The sequence below is a fragment of the Monopterus albus genome, unplaced genomic scaffold (assembly GCF_001952655.1).
Source record: "Monopterus albus unplaced genomic scaffold, M_albus_1.0 scaffold86.1, whole genome shotgun sequence".
Lineage (NCBI taxonomy): Eukaryota > Metazoa > Chordata > Actinopteri > Synbranchiformes > Synbranchidae > Monopterus > Monopterus albus.
Window position 1 is genome coordinate 584,113 of NW_018127966.1, and position 24,346 is coordinate 608,458.

Below are 24,346 nucleotides of genomic sequence, written 5' to 3' on the forward strand. Positions count from 1 at the left end.
CTGTACAACCCACAGGGTGTACAAACAGTTAAACAGAATTTATCAGTTTATTAAATTTATATCAGCTGTACAAGCTTAAAAAAAACTCCAACCACAAACAAGGTCAACAGATCCTTTAGCCAATGAGTCCGTTTACTTCTAATCTACATAAAACAAACAAAAATACACCTCTGAGCTACAGTTTCCTAAAATCACCAGAAAACCATTAGGGAAACAATGAATGTCTGGTATTTCTTCATGTGTCTGCACCTGATCATGCAGCAGAGAATTCTTCACATAGATTCCATGACCCTGACACTAAACATAACTTCCTTGTACTCTGCAGTAAGAATGTGACCAGTCACACTCAAACATGCACACACCCATAGGGACAAACACAGTATTAGGTTTGCAACAGTATGAGATTTTCACAGTATGATATCCATCTCAGAAAATGTCACCGTTTCACAGTATTGCACAATTACTATTATTTTTATTGTACGTGACTGTGCCAGTTGACTGAGCTGGAGTGCAGCACTAGATTGATCCTAAAGAATAAACAGAGTGGTAAACATTATTTTTTTTTTTTTAAGAGCTGCATATAACATGTTATATAACTAAAGCATGTTAGTTTGCATGTTAGCCCCAGGAGTATAGGAAGTATTTACATCCTTTAAAATAACGTGGGCTTCATAGATAACTGGAAAACATTTTGGGGAAAACCTGGTCTGATTAGCAGAGACGGCATCCATCCCACTTTGGGTGGTGCGGCTCTCTTATCTAGAAATCTGGACGAGTTTGTTTTACAACCTAAATTATGACAACCCAGAGTTGAGTCCAGGATGCAGGGTCGCAGTCTTACACGCCTCTCTGCTGTCTCCTTGCAGCTGCTACCCACCCAACGCTCCCAGTACCCCATAGAGACTGTGTCTGCCTCCCGCCCACCTAAATTATATAAATCAAGAATCAACTCCAGAGGAGTTATTCATAAGAACCTAATTAAAATTAAGATGACTCCTCTTATAGTGGAAAGTAATAAGACAATCAAATGTGGACTATTAAATATCAGATCTCTCTCATCTAAATCTCTGTTAGTGAATGATTTGATAAGTGAACATCACATTGACTTATTGTGTCTTACTGAAACATGGTTACAGCAGGAAGAATATGTCAGTCTAAATGAATCCACTCCACCTAGTCACAATAACTGTCAAAGCCGTCGAAACACAGGCCGAGGTGGTGGCGTGGCAGCGATCTTTGACTCAAGCCTATTAATCAACCCTAGACCTAAACATAGCTATAAACTCATTTGAAAGTCTCACCCTGAGTCTCTCACACCCAAACTGGAAAACTCAAAAGCCTGTTCTGTTTGTTATTGTATACCATCCACCTGCTCCTTATTCAGAGTTTTTAAGTGAATTCTCAGACTTTCTGTCTGATTTAGTGCTTAGTACAGATAAAATAATCATAGTAGGCGACTTTAATATTCATGTAGATGCCGACAATGACAGCCTCAACAATGCATTCTGTTCATTATTAGACTCAGTTGGCTTCTCTCAAACTGTAAATAAACCCACTCACTGTTTTAATCACACTCTTGATCTTGTTCTGACATATGGCATCAAAACTGAACACTTAATAGTTTTTCCCCAAAACCCTCTTCTGTCTGACCATTTTCTAATAACTTTTGAATTTCCATTAATGGATTATACTCTATGTGGGAAACAATTCCACTACAGCAGATGTCTATCTGGCAATGCTGTTACCAAGTTTAAGGAAATAATTCCATCTTTATCTACTTCAGTGCCGTTTGCCAACACAGTGGAAGGAGGCCACCTTAACTTTACTCCAACACAAATCGATAATCTTGTTGATAGTACTGCAGCCTTCCTGCGTAATACACTTATACCATTGCCCCTCTGAAAAGGAAGGCAGTGAAACAGAGGCGGCCCTGTGGTACAGCTCGCAGCTCCACTCCCTAAAGCAGGCATCACGAAAAATGGAAAGGAGGTGGCACTCCACTAAGTCAGAAGAGTTTTTCACAGCCTGGAAAGATAGTTTAATAACATATAAGAAAGCCCTTCATAGTGCCAGAACCGCATTTTATTCATCACTGATTGAGGAAAATAAGAACAACCCCAGGTTTCTTTTCAGCACTGTAGCCAGGCTGACAAAGAGCCACAGTGCTGTTGAGCTTAACATTCCCTTAGATCTCAGCAGCAATGACTTCATGAGCTTCTTTACAAATAAAATCACAACTATTAGAGAAAAAAACTGGTTGGACCACTCCCACAGCTCTCGCAGATGTGCCATCTACTACAATGGCTTTAGAAACATCTGTAAGACCTCATTTATACTTGGACTACTTCTCCCCTATAGATCCCTCTGAGTTGACCTCAACAATTGCTTCATCTAAATCATCAACATGTCTCCTGGACCCCATCCCGACCAGGCTGCTCAAAGACGTCTTTCCCCTAATCAACACATCCATACTAGATCTGATTAACCTCTCTCTATTAACAGGTTATGTTCCACAGGCTTTTAAAGTTGCAGTAATTAAACCTCTACTCAAAAAGCCTACTCTTGACCCAGGTGTCCTAGCTAATTATAGACCAATATCCAATCTACCATTTATTTTCAAAAATGTACTAAAGTATTAATAGGCCACTCACTGCAGAACAGTGTTATACTATACAGTATACTATATGATTAACAGCCTATCACTCATTGACTGATGTAAAAACAGGACGTGTGTTGTAGCTCGGGATCAGTGCGAGTTCTTTTGTAAGTCAGAGATTAGCGAACCAACAGAATATGTTGAAAACTATTTCGATAGCACATTTTATAACCGACATTTATTGTTTGGGGTTAAAGTTGTAAATGTGACACATGCTAAGACCTGTACGGAGAGATGGCATTCTTGAAGGTGTCTGTTTTTGAGGTATCCAAAGTAATCCCTGTGCTGCTGATTACAATTTCTTTTTTTGGTGGATGGAGGTTGGTGATTTCAGCCTCCTTCCCGCTGCCATTTGTGCGCGTGGTGTCCGTTGCGGAGTCTGACAGGCAGTCAGGGAAGAAAGGTGCGCAAGCATTGCATTTTTTTTATTTAATACCGGTAATAAGCAAATGTGCATGGTATGATAATGCTCAATTTTCATACCACGGTATACTGTGAGAACAGTTTTGGATTTACAGTATCTGAGTGAAACTTTCTCAGTAGGTCTGGTGTGACACCTAACCTCAAACCTACACATTCACTCATACATACTCATAAAATGTCACCTGTGGGAAATTAGCCATCCATCCACGATTAACTGTTTTGCAAGAGGCTGCATAACAGGGAGTCTAATAATAATTGAGCTTTATAATGGCCTGCAGAGTTCAGGTGTTTTAGCAACACACCTTCACACAGATGTATGAGTCTACTGTATACAAAACAGCTAGAGAGAGAGAAAGGAGGCCAAAGAGCCCACCATTACTGAGGAAATCTATCTGCTCCTAAACAGCACATTTTAAGCTGCCTACACTAACCAGTTTTGCTCTCACTGTTTACTTAGCATGAAATGCTACTTTGCATGTACTTGATTTATATCTGTTTCCAAAATAAACTCAGCTACATGCAACCTCATCATGTCATGTTTCAAAATACGTTAACTTTACTATTTCCAAACTGACTTCTAATGGGGGTAAGCAATGTGTACAATAACAAAGAGATGTAGCGAGCATGGCAGGTTACAGGCATAAAAAAAAGGTAATAATGCACACCTTAAAATATACATTTTGTCTACATGCATAAACTATTTGATCTTATTATGATTTTATATCCAAATTAAATAACCGAATTCCCCAAAATATATAATTCAATGGAAAATTATAAGCAGTTAAAAGAATAAGACTTTATTCATATGTTCTGGGAAGTCCAGCAGTGGATCTACTTGTGTCATAACATTAACTATATGAGAGAAATTATTCAGTAATATTTTGCCAGGATTCGTATTAATTCTGTCATTTATCAATATAAAAGGATGTAATTTCAGGTAAGGGGTTAGTCCAAGGAATCAAACTTGTTGATGCACATTGTACAGTATAAAATGTACTTAAAGTTCTGAAACCAAGGTTCTGTACCTTACAACAGATATCTGCAGGTCAAGTCAGGCTGGGAGGCAAGAATCTAGACGTTGGAAGTGTTAAAGAGGCAGATGTGGACTTTAATAGGAAAAGCAGTGGAGAGAAAGAAACAAGAGGCAGAGCAAGAGGAATAAAAACGAAGCCATGAAACCAATGTTTGCTCTTGAGTCAGCAGCAGCAGCTCAGCACCCTAGCCTAGTTTATCTACTCCTCTCTGTGCAGTGATAAATTAATAAGCACATGTCATCAGGCCTCGTTATCGTTTACACAGGCCAAACTAGCATTGAAGTCGTTTGGAGCATCCAACAAAAATTATCATTATTTTTGAAGATTTTTACTCAGCACTGTGGAAAATGAAAAGAACCAAAAAAAAAAAAAAGAGAGAAAATCTGTCAAACTATCCTCAAAGTATCTTTGAAATTTGTAACAGATAACAAAAATAATATTTTTTATAGACCAAACAACTGATGAATTTATCAAGAATATAATCTACAGATTTGTTGATAATGGAAGTAACCAGTCATAGTCTCTGTTTTGGAACTCACTGTACAATCAACTAAAAATAGATACCAGGGTACCTACGCTCTATTGTCTAACAGCACACTTCACATTATACTGTACAATTCCACCCCAGTGCAGCCAAAGCCGCCTGAAGCTAGTGATTAATTAACACTACGCACTTCCACTGCAAAGGTCAGGTGCCCTGCATAACAGCATTTGCTGAAGGAGGGGACATTTCCCTGGACTGGTGTTCGCTTCAATAAACTCCAAGCTAATCATACTCTGCTCCAAACTCCAACCGAGTCACTCGCTAGTTCATATTATAGAAAGGCTGATGTGCCATGCAAATGCTGTTGAGAAGCAGTAAAAAAGATCCATTCTTTTCCAGCCTGAAGGTCTGTGACACTGCTACAAGCTTGAACGCCTACAGTGGAAACAAGTGCAGCTCTGTGCTGGCAGCTGTGGGAGTGCAGCATTTTGTTTGGAACATTTACATTGTTTGCTTGGTTGCCAACTGGGTGAATACTCATGCAGGTTCTTCTTCTTTGCATGCATTTATCTGCCTGTTGACTCTTACAACAATTAACCTTAGATGTTTCTGAACACTAAAGAAATATCACAACTCCTCCCATATAACCAATTATGAACATTCTTTTATAAAGTATCAAAGATAAAGGAATAAAGGCATGCATTATTTACATCCAATGCAGCTCATCTCTCAAATTCCAGATGTTTGTTTAAAGCTTAAAAGACTTATAAAGCTATAATCAATTCTGTTGGCCCTTGAGAGGTCAAGCTCACCTTCAAAACTAAGGCCCTAAAGCTCGCATTGATTCATACCAAACTGGCTGAAGTCATACACCCAGGTTTTCCATTATTTCCAAAGGATGTTTTAAATGCTGTGGGCTGTTTGGATTTCAAACAACTATCCTGGGTCAATTCTTTCTTTCAGGTTGTGAAGAAATTCTGTTTCTATAAGGTTAGCACTTAGGCGGGCACACACTGAAAGTGATAAATGCATTTTTCTATGCATACATTAGGAAGTCTAACAGGACAGTTTAATAATAACCTGTTTAATATGAAGCCTGAGTTTTATACCGACTTGCGTGGTTCAAGTGTTTTAGCAACACACCTACACACAGATGTATCAGTGTACTGGAAACAAAACAGTAAAAGATGGAGGATGAGGGCTCAAAGAGCCTACCATTACACAGTGAGGACATATAACTGCTCATAAACAGCACATTTTAAGTTGCCTGCTCTAAGCACTGAGCATTCCTGTTTGACTTGGAGTAGTAAGCCAGAGGTGATTACTGATGGCCACCCTGCAATGTCCACAGGCATAACATTAGGAGAGTAACACTAAAATAAAAATAATAGCTGCAGACCTGTCTGTTTTTTTTATAAATCAAACAATTCAGGAATATAATCTGCAGATTTGTTGTTAATGAAAGTAAGCAGTCGTCTGTCTACAGTCCATCTACTGTCACAGTTTATTAACACTTAGCTGGGCACACCCCACATGTATTAAATCTATTCATAAATTAGGGGTGGGAGGAATGAATAAAATCCTTTATATCACTTACATCCCTTAGGTCATGTTATGAATTATTTTGATATTGATATGTGGAATGACAAAGTCTATTTTTGGAAAGCCTATGTTGAAACTGCTAATGGATAAAAAGACTTTACACAAATATGTTTTTATCTAATGCAAGTCTATGTACTTCTTCACATTGACGCAAAAATCCTATTTAAAAAAATCTAATATGACCGCAAAGCTATCACTGTCATTGACTACCCATAACACATCCCGAGATTTCAAAGGGAACAGTAACAGTGTCTCAAAATCTCTCAGTTGACCAACTGACCCAAACAAAACTTGATTCATTTATGGAAAGATACCAGAATATGTATTACACTGCAGCACAGCTGTGAATTTATCTGTAGTTTTTCCTCAGTGAAATGATCCAACATACTGTATTTCTTGCCTTTTTCCACTTAGCACTTTGGTGTTTGTCAACAAATTAAAGTTCAGAATTGAACTTCTATAATAAAGCGACATTTGACAAGCGTTTAAGGGAACCTTAATTAATAAGCACGACTACAATTCACAACAACATTAGTGCATGCGATTTCAACCTTAACAGATCTTACCAGTGTCACTGGACTTAGCCTAGTCTAGCAACGACATTGAGCTTTTATTGAATTAGTATCATCGCTCCCTCTACGTGTCATACTGACAAAGATTTCCACATAAAACACCAGCCGGTACGTTCAAGCTTTGCTGTATTAAAATAAAAAAAGATCCCTCTCCATCTCCTGTCATAATATTCTACATGCTTGACAGCTCTATCAAGGCAGAAATGGTGCAATGAGAAAGTGAGACTACAGCAAAATCAATGAGGAAACCCGAAGCCTGTTGTTAAATATCATCAAAAAAAGAGTCCTTGCCCTTTACACAAGGATTAAATGAGACTCAGATAAGACAGAACAAATAGCTTACGTAGGATAGTACAAGTCTTATCATTTCCATCTGTATGTGTGTGTAAACAGCAGATCAAAACACCAGCTGTGAGTGTACAATGACAAATGAGCAGGCAGAAGAACAAGCAGCGACCACAAAAAAAAATGACAATGCACTGCGAAGTCTCACCGAGCACACAGGAAGTGACAGGTTATTAAAGCTATTCCCTTATTTACATTTGTTCAGTTTAATATTTTTGCAGCTTGTTTAAGTGTTGACATCTATGTGATTATTGTTGATAGTTAAACATAAGTGTTTTTTGAGCCAATGACTCGAGGCACTACTGTGCTCACTCAAAACAAGGCTGATGTAAGCGAATCTAAACTGCTGGTCTACGACCAAGAGTCAAAAGCCTAATTTCCACATGCACCTTAAACTGTGAAAGCTCATAACAAGATCTGAGTCTGGGCCATATGAGGAAGACGCATCAGAGCAGGTCTTCTGTTTAAGATGCCCTAGGTAGATTTCCTAACCTCTTCCGCCATGCAACCTAACACACGGTGGTTGCTCATTTGTGCCACTGAAAACTGTTTCACCCGAGTGTTGCCCCCTATTGATGAGTGATTTGCCTAATTTATGTAATTTTTTTCAACTTAATTTTCTATGAGAGACGCGTGTGAGGACACCAAAACTGACAACGTTGCTATATAGCAGAAACCAACAAATGTTGTGGGTTTGTAGTGTAATGCTAGGGCTAGACATTAGTCCAGTATTATCATTTGTGGACTTACAAAGGAAATGGGCTGTGATAATATGCCATTTTTCAACAGATTTCTTTGGTCCAAATAAATAATTGGAGCAAGAGAAATCTATACTTTAAACAAAATTCATTATTAAAGCTTTTTAAACACAGATTTATAGCAGGTCCCTTTACTGTAATTCATCTAGACAAGCAATGGCTCTCAGTCCAATGTGACCTAAATGGCTGAGTACCACTGATCACTTTGATTACTGGGCCTGCTGCCAAAAAACATACTTTTTTACTTTACTCTCCAATCCAAGCCAAGCTGCACTACTGCCAAATCAAAGTCAGGAAACCCAACTTTGAGATCAAGGTCGAATTAATCTATTAGCCAAAGTACCTGCTAAGCTTTGGTCTACCTAATCCGAGGTGAGCGAGGATCACTGGGTATTGAGACAGTGATGACTGACCTGAATCCAGCTTCTGAAATCTATAAAACAGAACTTCAATAAAATAAAATAAAAACAACTTTGATTATAAATAATTGTCATAAAATATTAAGTACACACAGGAACCTACTTGGCCACAGGTTATCACATGTCAATACTGTACCACTGTAATAAACCACAGAAAATAATTAGCTGCAGGTGAAAAACAAGCAAAAGAAAAAAAAAGACACTACGAGAGGTGAATAAAAAGCACCCAGCCTAAACTGGAAGACAAATATATATAAACCATTGTACAGAGAGATGCTGTATATAATTTTAGCTTTCCAATCCTGCATTGATTTTTTTTAAAATATCTTAAAAACCACAGACTTGCACATACGTAATGTGAAGATCCTGTAAGTAGCAGGTCTGGATCTGGATATCCAACTATTCAGATATTTGTTTGTTAGGTAGGTAATCAGTTTTCAATTTTAGCAGTCAGAGACTGCCCACCCTTGGACGTCAGATTTGTGACCTTGCTGCAGCCGGTGGACGGACAAACATGTAGTATATTGTACAAATGGTTACAAAGATCTGTCATGTTACGTTAAATATTACACAACAACTTTCATTAGTTTTGATGTAGATATTTAACCTCAAGTACTGCCAGATGGGCAAAGAGGCACTTTTAGCTGCAGCACAATGTCCACCCATTCAACCCCCAGCATAATATTTGAATATTCACTAATTATTACCACGCATATCCAGAGCAGCCCTAGTCAGCAGTATAAAAATGGTGTCAAAGGTTACCGACAGCGGCTATAATAGTCTGTCATCCTGTATTTCCAGTCATGTGACTATCATCACTGTGTAATCTCTCCAGTGGCCTGACACTCTCAACAGATGCTGTACAGTTAGAGCAGTGCCCTTAAACCTACTGAGAACTAGTTCTCACCCCAAGATTACTTTAGTCCAACCAGCTGCTTCATGTATCCTCAAGCTGTGGCCTTCTGCTTCTCTGGGTTTTGTCTGGTAGAATATAGTACAAATGTTAAATTATATAGCAACACACAGGTATGTTTGATCCTGTTTGACCTGAGCTTCACTCACTAAATAACCTGATGACACATGACATCAACACACACCAACGATCCATTTTAAGGAGTAAATTGTGTTTTCCTTTACCCCAAATCTGGGTCAACCACAAAAATGTTAAGTCAGCTGAACAAACTCTGAATCAAAATGCAGTGCATTCATCATGACAAATACCTGAATAGATATGTGGACATTTTTTATACTCTCAGAAAGGAAAGATTTTCAGACATCTGCTGCACAGAATCCGTTTGGTATGTATGCACAACAGTAATTTCAGTGGTAATGCTTCAATCCAGTCTTCTGAAATTAATGGAGTGGATTTATTTCTGAGCTCTGGTATAAATAATGAAAATAATCATTATTTGCAGCCCTACTCTTTATATTGTTTTTGTATTCACAATTATATCAAAGGCAAATATGTGGGTTATGAAAATGCTGATTAACATAGATTTCTTCACTACACATCTATGACCAAGCAAATAGTTGATGCTTAGGGGTGTTAAAATTCCTCTTCAGTTTCAACATATTATAAATATACGTGGCCCAAGGTTGGATTATATTATTTATTTATTTATTTTTAGTTTAAAGAAAACCCAGATTATGATGGGAAACTGCCCTTGCAGGCCTTCTGAACAACATGAAAACACTTTTGTTATTTCAGCTGCCTAATGGATCATCTCCATTTACACAATCTTTGAGTCAGGTCAGCGCTACACTGTGCGAAACTAGGCTTAATGTACCCCAAGAGAAAATATTCTTGGTTTCCAAAGCTTCTTATTAAATACAGAGGTATCTCCTTTCCTTTGTAGCTCGCAGCACTGTATTACTGTCCAACTGCAACATATTTAGTCCCTGAATTTTTTACAGGCTATAAATGCCACATTTTGATTGTCTTCTCATACTATGGAAGGAAGCAATACTTAAATAACTGACTAAACAGTAAATGTGTTGTGAAATAAATCAAACCAGAATTAGACCCATTGAATGTGGTGAATTTTGGCCCTTCTTTGGACCACGTTCGGTTCAGCTTGGCCCCTGTCCACAGAGTTTAAAACAATCTTTAATTGACCTGGCAACAACAATCCCACACAACGCAGCCAGCTGTGTGGTTATGACACTGCTATGTGTGTGTTTGTGTGTGGTCACCTTCCATATAAAAACTATGGGTCATCTTACACACACAGTCTCATCCCACTCTGAGGGTGGGGGGTTTTGACACTGTTGGTATGTGCATACGTGAGACAATTCACATTAAGTGCTACATCTTTATATATTTATCTCATCACAGTCAGATTTGTTTTTAGACAAGTGACTTAAATGTTTTATGATTATAATAATGTTATCAAAATAAGTTTGGGAACCAGTGATCTCCATCTAAGGATAAGGATAATCACCTTTACTGGCCAAGTATGTTACACCCAAGGAATTTGTTTCCGGTACATCTAGTAGGGTTTCATTTTAACTGGTCTAGGTTAGAGATGCAACTAATGATTTGTGTTTAGTCTGCCAATTACTGTCTCAAACAAGTCATTTACGTTGTCTGTAAATTGTCTTAAGGTATTTTCTAAACATCCTGTTTAAAATGTTAAAGCGTCCAAAGTCGTTTATATTATTATTTTCTAGAGATCAAAAGCCACAATTAGTTGAATGATCCCAAAATATCTGATAGCAACTTGTATTATCTCGATATATTTACATGAATCTACATGTTTGTGTCTATTTTGCTGTATCTTTTGTAATGGATGGCAGTTCCTTTACCAAATGATGGGATCGATCTGTACTAACTCAGCGCAATGGTCGGATATGATTATGCAATACGCATAAGACTAAGAAATGAAAGCCCATCAGTCACATCCTCAGGTCAGTTCTTAGCCCACTGATGGAAATCTGCTTCAGGAACAAGTCAAGTAAAACAACCTCAATGGCAAACACTGTGCCACAAAACTCCAGAACATTCCAGTAGTTTCACTTAACAGAGCCTGACCACCACTGTACACGATGAAGCTTTCCAGCAACAGCCTACGAGAAAACGAAACTACGGCTGTTAAGAAACAGGAACATCGGATACCCGAAACACAGGATGTAACGTTGTGTTTCTGAGCGCTGTTGTGTACAATCACCGATAAAACAGGTGATTTTGTCACATTCTTGATACAGATACAATAAAACAACTACTGATGAAAACTACATAAAATGTCTCCCAAACGAAAAACATGAGGCACTGTGCAGTCTTAACTGTGGGGCATCAAAATACCTTCTCATAATTAAATTTTTTATGACAGTTTATCTATTTTCTGTTGCCGAGTTAGCTTGCTATGCCTGCGGAGCCACAGATGTGATGTGAACTGCCTCCGCTGCTAGCCGTTAGCCGGTAACACAAATGTCACAAACGGTTTTAACACCCACTGTTCAGTTGGGTATTAGCCTCTAAATAGCGATATAACCGCGGCAAATGAACTCATAAACCACATGTAAGCCAAAATGTATTAGAAAGAAAGCACAAAGCTTCAGACGCAGCTAGCTTAGCTGGCTAGGATTAGCTACTGATGCTGAGTGAACCAGAGGAAGCGCTGTTAGCAGAGGAAGCTAATCAGTCGCTACGGGGTATCTTACCAGGTCAAAACAATCAGGAACGCGGAGCAAGATGCATTAATTTCTTGTTTGGTTTCTGTAGTCGACGTCTGAAGAGAAGACAACTTCGACTATATCAAAGCAGACAGCATAAAAATACCGTCGGAAACATTGCAAAGGCACTCGATAATAATGCGGTTCCCGTTTTTATGCTTGGACTGGCTCTGGTACCCGTTTGCAGATACTTGCTCAGCGAGGATCTCATACTAACACACCCTCCTGAGACCAACCTGCCAAATACTGGTCCCGCCCTCTCACTGTGAACACAGCGGGAGGCTGCTGCCAAATACTGACCCCGCCTTGCAGACAACAAGCTTATTCTGGAATGGAGTTCTTGAGCCTCTATTCACAACACAAGTGTCTATGTCTGTGTAATAATTGTGTGGATGCTTTACAGCTCTCCTGGGGCCAGTTTCAAGAAGGAGGTTTTGTTGAAACTCTGAGTTTGTTAACCCCGAAATGAGGAAAACTCGGGGTTTTCGGTTTCAGAAACGGAGGTAACTTAAACCCGTGAAAGCGGGGTAAGTTAAACCCGTTTCAAAAAGAGAGGAAATCTAAACTCAGAGTCAGTTACTATGGCAACTTACTCTGTGAACCTAACCTGGTCGGGAGCAGGTTTTGTTCGGGAAACCCAGAGTTTCCTCCGGTCTCCGGCCCTTTTTGTGAAAGGTGTTTAAATAGGCCTACCTCAGTTGATTTTTTGTCATATCCCCATGTATTTTTATTTGAGTGGTACCATTTTTCTAGAGAGTCCATAACATATATCAATAATCTTATCCACCCATACATCAGACACATCACCCATCGTGGCCGTGCTCTTACATCCGAGCAGATGCTTTGTGTTGCGTTACGATTTGTTGCAAACGGCAGTTTTCTTTATAACATCGGGGATGCAGAGCACATTAGTAAGGCCACAGTATGTAGAATAGTTCGGAAAGTGTGCCTCACCCTCAAGCGCTTTCTGTGAATTTTTGTTGTGTTTCCTGGGCACAAACCCCTCAGAGCCATTAAAGAGGAGTTTCACAGGATTGCAGGTTAGTGGTATTGAATTCGTTTCAGCAAGGCTAATCCGACAAATGATGATCAGTTAATAACATCTTGATGTGACCTCTGGAAATAAACTAATAATTAGAATCCCCTTCAGGATTTCCTAATGCGGTTGGATGCATTGATGGCACACATATTCCCATCAATGCACCTACATGAAAATTAAAATTCAATTCTTATATTATTACATCAGTGTTGGGTCAATTTTAAAAAAGTATTTTGATTAATGTAATAATTACTCTCCATAAAACGTACTGGATTATTTATTAATCATTACTTTACAAATCCCATATCAACCACAATAGGAATTTTAAGAAAGGGTAGACATAAAACTGCACTTTTAATTCGTACAAAAATCGGTATTTTATGCAATTACTGAAGTTACTCATTCAATTATTGAAGAATTAAGAACCATTCCTTACTTTACAAGTGACAAATAATAACATTACTAACATTATTTAGTAATTACTTACACCGAACACTGTATGATTAAAATGTAAACGTACCCATTGACTCGGGCAGCTATTTTCCCCCAAGCTAACTCTTTCTCTTTCGCCGCTGCAGCCGTGTTGTTTTTTTGTTTTTTTTTTACGAAATATGGGCTCGTAGTCACTATATCCTTGTAGTAGCACATCCATTTCTGTCGGGGAAAAACGCAGACCTATTTTGGCTTGGTCCTGTTGCCATGGTGACTCGTAATTTCTTCACTCCATTGTTCAGGGCTTTTTATAGTCGCGTGGCACGCGCCTAACTCTGAGTCAGACAACTCAGAGTTGATTAAACCAACTCTTTTCAGCTGTTCTGAAACCAAAAACTCCAAGTTTTCCAACTCTGTGTAAGTCAACTCAGAGTTCAGGTTTGAACTCTGAGTTTGTTAAACCGCCTTCCTGAAATAGGCCCCAGATCTGAGGTGTTCATCACTCAATTGGGATCTGTGGGGTGCTTTGTTGGTGTTCATCACACATAGGTAGAGCCAAACAACACCAGCATCCTCTGTGCCATCTTCTGGATGTTTGGATATTTGGCTGCACTTAATGAAGCATAAAACTCATCCAGTTTAAGAGAGTTGAACTTCTTCTTTAAGACGGTGTCACATTGGAGATCAATCAGTTTGAAATATTTAGCTTTATTTTGACAATCTTGCCCCATTCAAATTAATGGGAAAATTGTACTTCAGCATACTTTCAGGTAAATATCCCTTTCACATGTCAAAATGTTCAGCATTTTCAGGGCAATCTTTCAGCACACAGCATCCACACGCATTTTCGACAGGAAATGCATTTCTCTAGTTTATTTTAATTGACACTGTTGGTATGTGCATATGTGAGATAACTCCCATTATGTGTTATATATTTATATATGGCAATCAACAGTCAGATTTGTTTAAATTAGTCACTTAAATGTTTTATATCTATATATCTAGCTAGCTTAAATAGATAGATATTTTTCAGGAAAATATACTGAAAGTATCTAAAGTAAAGTATTGTGGTGGCGACCCTGACCGGCCGCCGATGTTCATGTGTTTTGTTGTGTGCAAATGGGTTTGACACTGTTGTTGAAAGCTGTGCATGTATTGGTTACCGTTGTTTCGGTGAAATACCCGCGCTGTTCTGTCCAATGTGGGGTTTGGGGAGGAACCAGTACGGGAGAGTATAAGAGGGGTAACAGGTGGGTGTGTCAGGTTGATCGCAGTTGGCGTGGAACATGGAATACCCTGAGGGAGTGTTGCTACTGCTTTCTTTTTCTGCTATTTTCTTTTTCCTGTGAGCACACGGTGCCAGGTATATCGCAGTTTCATTTTGCATTCTTATTCTGTTCAATAAAAGCCAAGAAAAGACAGAGAAGGTGTTCTCCTCAATGTCAGCCTAGGTGCCAGCACACAGCTGGATAGTTAGATGTCACAGTTTAGGATAGGGTCAGGCCAGCTCCGCTCATCCGAACCAGTGGAGCACCACAGTATTCTTGTAGGAAAACGTTACTTTGATATTGTTAAATTTTACATTAATATATTTGATGATAATTATTACTGATTTATTAAAAATGTGCAAAACCTCCAGTCTCAAGAAGACATTTAAAATCTATTATATCATTATACAGTAATTTAAACTAATCAACAGCGCACTGTAGGCTTTTGTTACATCTGATTAAAAAATAATGTTAACTCAATTGATAATTCAATTGGTATATACCGCCACCTAGCGGACTCCTTGTCTCACAGCACACCAGTCTGAAGAAGCTTAATTTTTTTTGTGTTTGTTTTTTCTGCCCCTTAATACATTTGCAGCAAGTTTCTTCTTTTTTCAGTTTAGTTAATTAAATAAATGAATACACAAATACAAATGTGAGTTGCTCTATAAACACTTTATTGCTGTTTTTATTGTTTTACACTCTATGCATTGTCTAACAGTGTATATATAGTGGGTCAGTCCCAACACTCATCCTCCAAATATCTCTTACCAAATCAAATTTAAATAGCAAAAACAACTAGAATGCAGTAATACAATGTATGTGACACTACAGAGCCTTAAGGTGGATTCATTCTCACTAACATATGCTATACTGGTCCATTTACAAATGCATCTGTATATATATTTAAATATAGGATATAATACAAAGGGTAATACACATTCTTCAAAATATAAAGAGAAACCTCTTCTGTATATATGCTACTTTATATATGCACTCAGTTGGCAATTTATTAGGCACACCTAGTTAGAACTAATCCAACAGTGCTGAAATAAACCATCCTTCATGAAGATGATAATGATCAATGTTTGTTCAAAATGTTGCAGAGAAGGCTTTATTCAACTGGATGATCATTTTGGAAGATGCAGTTTGTGCTGTTGAGATGAGGTGTGTTACCCAATTAACTGCCAAATGAATCAACACGTCATAAAATTCTGTTTGGTGACAATAAACAACACACAACCACATTTATAACAAAGTGTATCTATAGCTCACAAAATAAGGACACAACTGACAGCACTGTTCGGGAGATCTACTAGAGGAGACTCATTACAGAGCAGAGTATCATCAACCACGTAGTATGGTAGGAGACAGTGAAATGATCATTAGCAGTACAAATGACTAGCCTGCCATATATTTAAACAACTGTGAGTGCTGTTTGGTATGTGGATAGTCACTGTGATAGAGAATATTTGAATTTTCTACCAAAATGGACCACTTTAATTCTAAAAAAGTCAGATTTTGCTCTCATCCAGCGCTCAGACAGTAACACAGTCCGTAACCTGTTTGAAATAATATTTTGTATTTTGCTTATTGTTAGCAAATCCCTTAAAAAAACACAAGACCAACAATGAATCAATCCTAATAAATATTTCGTGAGTGTCTGAGACCTGATACAACTTACTGTATCTGTGCCATAGAGCTCCATTATTGGCTAAAATCTATTAAAAGCACATCACTGAGCAACACTGTCGCACTGGATGATACGATTAATCTTAACCCTAGTTTGAGCCAGTGTTCTGGTGCCATAACTACTCAGCAAAGCACCAAATGTGTTAATATACAGCTAAAAATAGTCCCTCAACAAATGTGCCACTCGGTCTGCTTTGTGTAGTGTTTGCTAAGAACTTCAATGCCCAGCTGCTTTAGGAGGTTATTTAGCCTTTTTAAAAAACAAAAGTATTTATTCCTGACCTGTCTTTAGGAATATATGCTTTAATGGGTTTGAATACTACAGAACGCCACAGACAAACTAAGCCATTGTTCATTTTGGTCTCTTTAAAGGATTGGTTGACAACAGCACAAATACAGGATACTACCAGCCTTATTCTTTAAACATCAGTACAGTGGATATCTAGGCAGATTTCAGGAAATATTGCTTCATTACACATTTATTTCAAGAAACTGAGCTAAAAAAAATCTTCAAATCAGTAAAAACAAATAACAGATCTTTTGTTGATGTCCACTACACACTATTGCCTTCTTACTGAGTGTAGCAATGGCACAAATGAACTTGTAGTACTTTTAAATATATACTGAACCTACACCCTGACAATTAATTTGATAATATTTGACAAAGTGGTGCTGTAGAGTGGTGTGGCTGTTTGATACATATGACTAGCATGCACATGGTAAACACACACACAGTGGTAGACCACTATCTCACTGAACAACAGTAACTTGTGTATTATATGTAAGCAGACTGACTGATCCTACGCTAGAAATAGATAGAACCACTGAGGACCTTTATCTCTGCATTTCGATTACAACCTCTTAACCCATGTAACCAGATCTTAAGTGTTGGTGTTTTCCATATATTATACCAGTCACACTGAACACAGAGTAGTGAGAGCCTATGAAACGGAACGACACATTTCTACATGTTCTTCACTTTGAAAGCCTAAAAGCCAAAGCAAGAGAGAGGTCCCTTTAAATCACAATTGACCAAACCTACAACTGTTTGAGCAGAGACGGTGGCGTCTTGTCCGCTATGGAAAGTGATTGTAACTAGATTGATAGCTGACTAAAAGCTCACCAGCTTATAAATGAACTAAAGATATCTCTTAATGCGCTTGACAGATCTCTGGCAGAAGCGGAAGAAGTACAGTTTGGTTGTAGAGAACTTCATGTACTTCACAAAAACAGTCCTGGGGGTGTCCAATGTTTTGTCTCCTTTGATCCACGTGTGCTGGACAGTTTTAGGCTTCGTACACCCTGTAAAAGAAACAAAAACAGAGTTAAATAATTTGTGATTTCAAACATTTGATCAACTCACTCTTAAAGATTCATTCCTTCGGTGGCCTTCACATTATTCTGCCACCAGGTGTTTCCTTCTGTGGATGAACACAGATCAAAGCTTACTTGTTTTTCATCTGGTGGCCTTGTGGATGTAAATGAAGGACAAAGGTCTAATCACCTTGTAACCCCAGAGCCCCAGTGGAAATGCTCTTGTGTAGTCTGACTGAAATATTGAATCTCTACCTTCTCCACATGTCAGTTTGTGGCTGAGCCTGACCTCTGACTTCCCTGTGGGGAGTAAAGGTGAGTGTTTCAAGTATTAAATCAATAAAGCATCAAGGAGAAACCCCTGGACATGGGCTTCAACTCGGGGTTAGTCATAACACAGGCCGGTAGATAACAGAAAAAGCTGTGTGGTGTGTGCATCATGGCTAGTGTACCTTTTTATGCATCCAGTTGACATGGAGCACATTAGCATTCATTTGGAGTTGTGATTCTGGTCACCTGATGACTGTAAGCCCAGTATTCACAGCCCTTTTAGCTCTGTGTTTGGGTTCTACCATCTCCTGGCCGTTTATCTGCTAAATGCTCCACTGTAATTATCAGTTAGTTCCTAAACAATGAAGCTATGACGTCTGACATTAAACCAGCTGTGTTATCTGATATTGTCAAGGTGTTCTGTGAGTTTACCTGTGTTTGTCCTGCCAGATGCGGAACCATTTGACCAGATTCTTGGTGCTCTGAAGATTGGGATGAAGGCAATATTCCTGCCCTTTGAAACGAGGCACATTCTCCATCGTCACGCTGAAGAAACAGGAAAAACAAAAAGTCTAATGTTATTATCAAAATATTTTGCCTTCACCTCCCTGATGAAGATATAATAACTGAAAATATCTGCTAAATAAAACAGTGTACAAGTCAAAAATTGTGTTTTTATGTTACTGGACTTGCAGTGAAGCTCACACTGGTCTGCACCTCGTTGTATGCGACTTTATTTGTACCCTCAGTCGAGTTTAAGTGAAGACAGTCATTCAGCAAATTAGCTGCTGTAGCATCATGTCAGTTTCCTTCCAAACTGGCTTTCCAGCTCAGAAATGTGCACTAGATTTCTCCAAAAAAACAGTACAGCAGAGGAGTATAGAAACTATGAAATAACATGGGTCTTTTCAAGTCCTTGTGTAATCACAAGGCTTCAAAATAGTTTTATTAGGCTTCGCAATATGTCTGGAGATCAAATTCAAAGAGTGTGAGAGAGGATCAAAATGTGGTGAAAACTTGAGTGTGTTTGTATGAACTCTGGATAAGATGAATAGAGAAAAGTCCTGATCTGTTGAATGCCTTCAAACCATCTGAAAGACCAATTCAGTTTTAGCACATTTGACATGCTTTTGCACTACAATTTTTTTCTGCAGTTCTACACTACCCTCAGTAGCATTTCCACAGTTAAATGTGCTCACAATTCAAAAGCTCAGCTTGCACAGGGTGGCCACTTTCGTAGTGAGGGAGATTTATTATGGTGCTGCCACTTAAAAATGTGACATCTAAGTTCATTGCATAAATCGGTCTCTCTGTAGAGACAGTCTGGCTGCATGAGGCATATTCAGGCCAAACAAGAGAAATGTGAGGAAAAAACACCCACCATGCCATGGGGCCTCCTTATCCCGTGACACACTCAAAGGCCACCAAACCATGAATGTGAAATGAGTTGACTGGAAGAGAAAAGACTTGTCTTTTGATAAAAATGCAGCATTCAGTAGATTAAGGATTAAAGTGTTTAGCATCTATTTTTCTGCCCATTCAGCTGTACATGTTGTGTTGTGGAAACACTGAGCTTTGACTCAGCTTTGTGTGTGGGTTTGACTAAAAGGACATGAAAGTACGTGCGTGCCAATGGACTCGTATCTGCAAACCTCTAATAAACCCACCCTTAATGCTCACCCAGGGCTGCTCAGTAGGGGTGAAATTTAACTTAATTACTGTGTTAATTTGAGCTTTGGCTCCCCCTCATTGTCATTCAACTGGGCAGCTGAAGTGCAGCCACTGGCTCTAAAAGCTAATATGGTTAGCACAAGATGAACCTTTATTACACAGCAGCAAAGGGATAGAAACAAGGCACTCACTGTTAAGAAAAGGAGAGTAACAGACAAATATTCATAAGCAGATGAGGAGGAGAATGTGAGAAAAGTAAAAGCAAAAGGCAACTAGAAAAGGAAAAGGAAGTGATGGCTGCGAGTATTCTCCTATGCTGCTACTAAATGTTTCTATTACATGTAAATGGGAAATAGTGCACTTTAACAAATTTAGATATACAAATATATGATTATCTTATTAAATAAAATGTCAAAAGGTTTATAAAGTAGGTTCAATAACCAAAATAAATAACCCTAATATAATTAGCTACAACATTAAAAAAGAATTTTAATTCCATAATATAAGAGTGACAGTAACATAATGGCTGAGGTATCTGATAATACTGGTATACTTATACTCAAGTAAAATTGTGAATGCATAACCTTTATTTGTAAAGGAGCAATCTTGTATGGAATTACAAATTTTAACTTAATGTTTGGACTACTTTATCCACCAGTGACCAAGGCATAAAACATGGCAGAAGATGAGTAAGAGCAAGAGAAAGACACTGAGAAGAAAGATAGGAAATATACAGAGAGGAATAAAACAAGGGTGAATAAACTGGGAAAGAAATGAATTTACAAGAGAAAGAAATGGAGAAAACAGGAGCATGTTGAGGCTCCAAGCTTGTGTGTTTATGGCTAGGAGTGGTCGCTCAGAATGCCAAACTGAGCGCCGTAAGCCAAACGACAACAACAAAGACCAGAGGAGGGGCTCTCTCGCTCATTTCTCTCCTGCTCGCTTTCTTTCTGTGGCTTTCCAGAGCCCGCTGAGACTCATTTTTCACTGGGCACCAGTGGCTGATGGCCCCCAGCTCATGCTAATAAAGGAGGCGTAAATAACGGCTGCATAGCAGGTTGTCCACACTACAGACGTGTGGGTTGATACAGACCAAATCTAACATTTCCCAGTGTTTTTATTTTCTGCATGAACACTTGCTATGTTCAGTGATTAACCCACACAGATAAGTTGAATTGTTAATTCTTACATTGTTGATTAAACAAAAAGAAATGTTATCAATTAGAATAAACATTTTAAAATAAAATGGCAGACATGATTCATTAGAAATTACACAGACACATTCTCACAATCTGTTTTCTCAGTGGTTGCTGCTGCTACCCAGATCGTGTTTAACAGTGTGACAGTGTAATTTGCCGGCAGATGGCAGCAGAGTTTGTGCCTTGAATGTGTAACTGACCCCAGCGAGGTCGACCAAACATTCCTGTTGTCCCGTCATGTGGGTGTGACATGAAACTTCAAACAAACACAAGCGAGCACATTTGCAGCTCTGGGTGAAATTGTATCCCCAGCAATCAAACTCATATAAGGTTATATAGTGCATACTGTATACAAGCTTATTTGTTTAAGATCGGAGTGTCAGAGCACCACAGGTTGGATCTCTTTTGGAGAGGAGCCATAGGTAACATCAGAGAGGATGGTGCTGCATTCCATGTTGGCTCAGATTGAACATAACAGCTGTCTGTCTGCTCAGGCTGTGATTTAATGGGCCACAGGTCAGAAGGCAGAGACAGAGTAGGTGGAAGGATCAAACAGAGAGTCTACAATTCACAAACCAAGTGTGGCTTTAGCATGGAAAATAAAAATTGAAGCCAGCTTTTAGGACGATAGGTGAACATACATGACTGTTATACAAGCATTGTATCAATTCTTTAGATATAATGATGTGGTGCTGATGCACTGTATGTGATTAATGCATTGTACACAACCTACAATGTTGCACATATACACTATGTATGTAACAACATTTTAATTGTTTGATAATAAAGCGATAATACTTCAATTGATCATTACATCAGTTTAATCCTATTAGATTCTCCACTAGAAAGTTTTGTAATGTGGTGTTTCTTTTCTCCTCACCTCCTGGCTGTTGGGTGTAATTAAACCATCAGTTTATTATCACACTATAAATCCCCATGAGTGATTTAAGCACAGATGACAGGATGTTTTGATAACACCTGTACAGCTGCCAAGAATGTAAGGCAGTTACAGCTGTATATCAGAGTGCCACACAAGTATGGGAATCTCTTACTTGTAGTGGAGAAGAAAAGCAGGAATATGAAAAGAGGAAAAAGGCTACAGGAGAGACAAAGATAGGTAGAAAATGGTCGAGAGAATGAGGAAGAAGAAAAGGGATGACGAGGATCAGGTGGATGGAGGGTGAAAACAATGCAAAATGAAATTATGCAGAAAAAGAAGCAGCAAGACTATTGAGGAAAGGACAGAAAAGCAGCACTGGAGAGAAAGACTGACCGAAGGAGGGCAAAAGAAACTGAAGGACAATAAAAAGCACGACTCACAATATCATCTTCTCCTGGCAGTACGGGTGTTTGGGTTTGATCTCCAGCTTCTGCACATCCTTGTATCTGATCTTTGGTCCTTTTCTGGTGCACCTGCACTTGTAAGCTGTGGAGAAATCCAGCACAAAGTATAACTGAATTTGTCTTTAGTCACTGCATTTCTGTTAAAGTGAAAGTTTAAAATAAAGTCATATATCAACACATACAGGGTAGGTGGTACCATGCAAAAGTATTTCTAAACATATTTTTTTACTACTTCTGTTTGCTGCACAAAAGCACAATTAACTGCTATTTTATCCAGTGCAGCTCAGATGATTTCTGAATTCACAATGAAGGGATTTGAGTTAGGCTGGGAGAACCTGTGTCTGTGGACGAAAACTTTCCATCCTCCTTCACTATTAGCCACCTGGTTTAGAAAATTCTTGCACATACAGTCGCATTTAATCATTTAATCATTTCAGTCTATCATCTTCTTCAAGTTGAGTTTTCTCCTTGTTGTTACTTTGTACTGCTAACAAGGCAAAGGAAATGAGTTTTGCTGGATTGTATATCTGTGATGGGATGTGATGACTTGATAGTTCAAGGCTTCCTTCATCCATCAGCTGTCCTGATCGCTGGCCACTAAATCTATCACAAACCCCAAAGCGGATCAAGCTCTCAGCACACACATACTGGACAAAACAGGCCAATAAAACCAGGGTGACACAGGTTAATATGTCCATGTATACTGTCAGGAACTGCTCCAACACTCCACATAGTTAAGACTGAAACAAATGGGTCTCCTTTCTAAAGTCAAGTACTTGTTTACTTCTAATGTCTGCTTGCTAGCAATGGCACCATAGCCAATCTTTTTATGAATCTCTCAACTGGGATATTTCTGAAAGACATGACAAACTACAATAATGCTCCTGATTAATATAGACATTTCCCCTAAAGGTTGACAGTTGCAGAAACAGGTCTTTCACTGTGGATTTGCAAATGTTTTCCTTGTTAAATCTGTTACTGGCCAGAAAAAAATCCCTGTAACTAAGATTTTGTTCCAGCCACCAAATGGCCTCAGTGAGTCCCAGAGAGAGATCCAGGATGCAAAGATGCTTAAGAATGCCAACTTAAGGCTCATGATGAGCTCAGACTTTTATACCATTCACTGTTATTACTGTTTAGTTCTTAGTAATAAAATAAGATTATGAATAAAATGCAGAATTAACATTAAGAGTAAAAGGAGTACAGCGGGTGGCATTCTGGTAATGCCAACAAAGTCATTTTGTGAGAATCAACACACAAGCAACAAGCGCCACAGCTTTTGTGTGCACAATTATAGATGAAAGGTTTTATGATATGTTGTTCTCGCTTTTAATGGTGTAGCATCAGCAAAGCTTTTGTCCCAGACCGCAACATTTTTGTATTTTATGTTAAATCAGTTCATTTTACAAAGGTTTTTTTGTGTTACATCATTTTTTTCAATTCACAAGCAACAAGCGTCACTGAGACATGAGTTGTTTTCAAATCTGTGCAGGAAATTTGAGGATTGTTGGCAGCAACTTCAATCATGTTTCAAACACTCTGGTTGGAAGGAGTGAATTTTTTAAACCATAGGTCTCCACCTACAATTAGTTACTCAGTTACACTATATCACCATAGCTTCAGTGCCAAACAGCCTATTTAAGAAAATTATTAACTAAAAATGAACAAGTAAAGAGTATTGTAGTTTACCTTCTGTGCTCAGGAAGTATAAGGCCACAACTAACAAAAGTAGCACTGCTGTGCACCGATGCATGTCTTCACAAGTTAAAAAAACAAAAAAAGGAAACAGGCGCCTCAAAATCAGAGCTCTCTAAACTGTCTCTATAAGTAAATGCCCCAAATTATCAACAAAAAGTCTTTCTAGCTGCAAATAAAATCCACTTGCAGTGAGTGTTGGTAGAACTGAGGGCTGTCTGCTTTTTGGAGTCCCTTTGGAAAGCTGGTTGTGCAACTCCGTCTGTGCGTCCTGAGCGCTTGGATGAATTTCCCGTCAGTTGTTTTAGGTCTCACTCTCTCACTCGCTTGCTGTGGAGAGGCAGGCAGCAGCGCTTTTAAAAAGCAGCCTGCTGTTCCCTTCTCATTAATATTCACGGCCAGACAGCGAATCAAACACTTGTGGCACTGCGAGGGAGAAGTGGAGAACATGGAAAGG

The 24,346-nt window shown here is 38.7% G+C and overlaps 1 protein-coding gene and 1 long non-coding RNA gene across 2 annotated transcripts in view; both read right to left on the reverse strand.

Annotated features, from left to right (window-relative positions):
- LOC109964288 (uncharacterized) overlaps positions 1-12,277 on the reverse strand; it is a 16,090-nt gene extending 3,813 nt beyond the window's left edge. Inside the window, exon 1 of the long non-coding RNA XR_002275491.1 lies at positions 11,954-12,277. This is a non-coding gene — a long non-coding RNA (uncharacterized LOC109964288). The remainder of the gene's footprint in view (positions 1-11,953) is intronic.
- Positions 12,278-15,364: 3,087 nt separating this feature from the next.
- Positions 15,365-24,210, reverse strand: cxcl14 (chemokine (C-X-C motif) ligand 14). The gene is made up of 4 exons (XM_020607475.1): positions 23,884-24,210; positions 22,171-22,276; positions 18,413-18,526; positions 15,365-17,698 (listed from the first exon to the last, which is right to left on the reverse strand). The coding sequence occupies exons 1-4, from the start codon at positions 23,945-23,947 to the stop codon at positions 17,683-17,685; spliced, it is 300 nt and encodes a 99-aa protein (XP_020463131.1). The 5' UTR covers positions 23,948-24,210; the 3' UTR covers positions 15,365-17,682.
- Between the last annotated feature and the right edge of the window lie 136 nt (positions 24,211-24,346).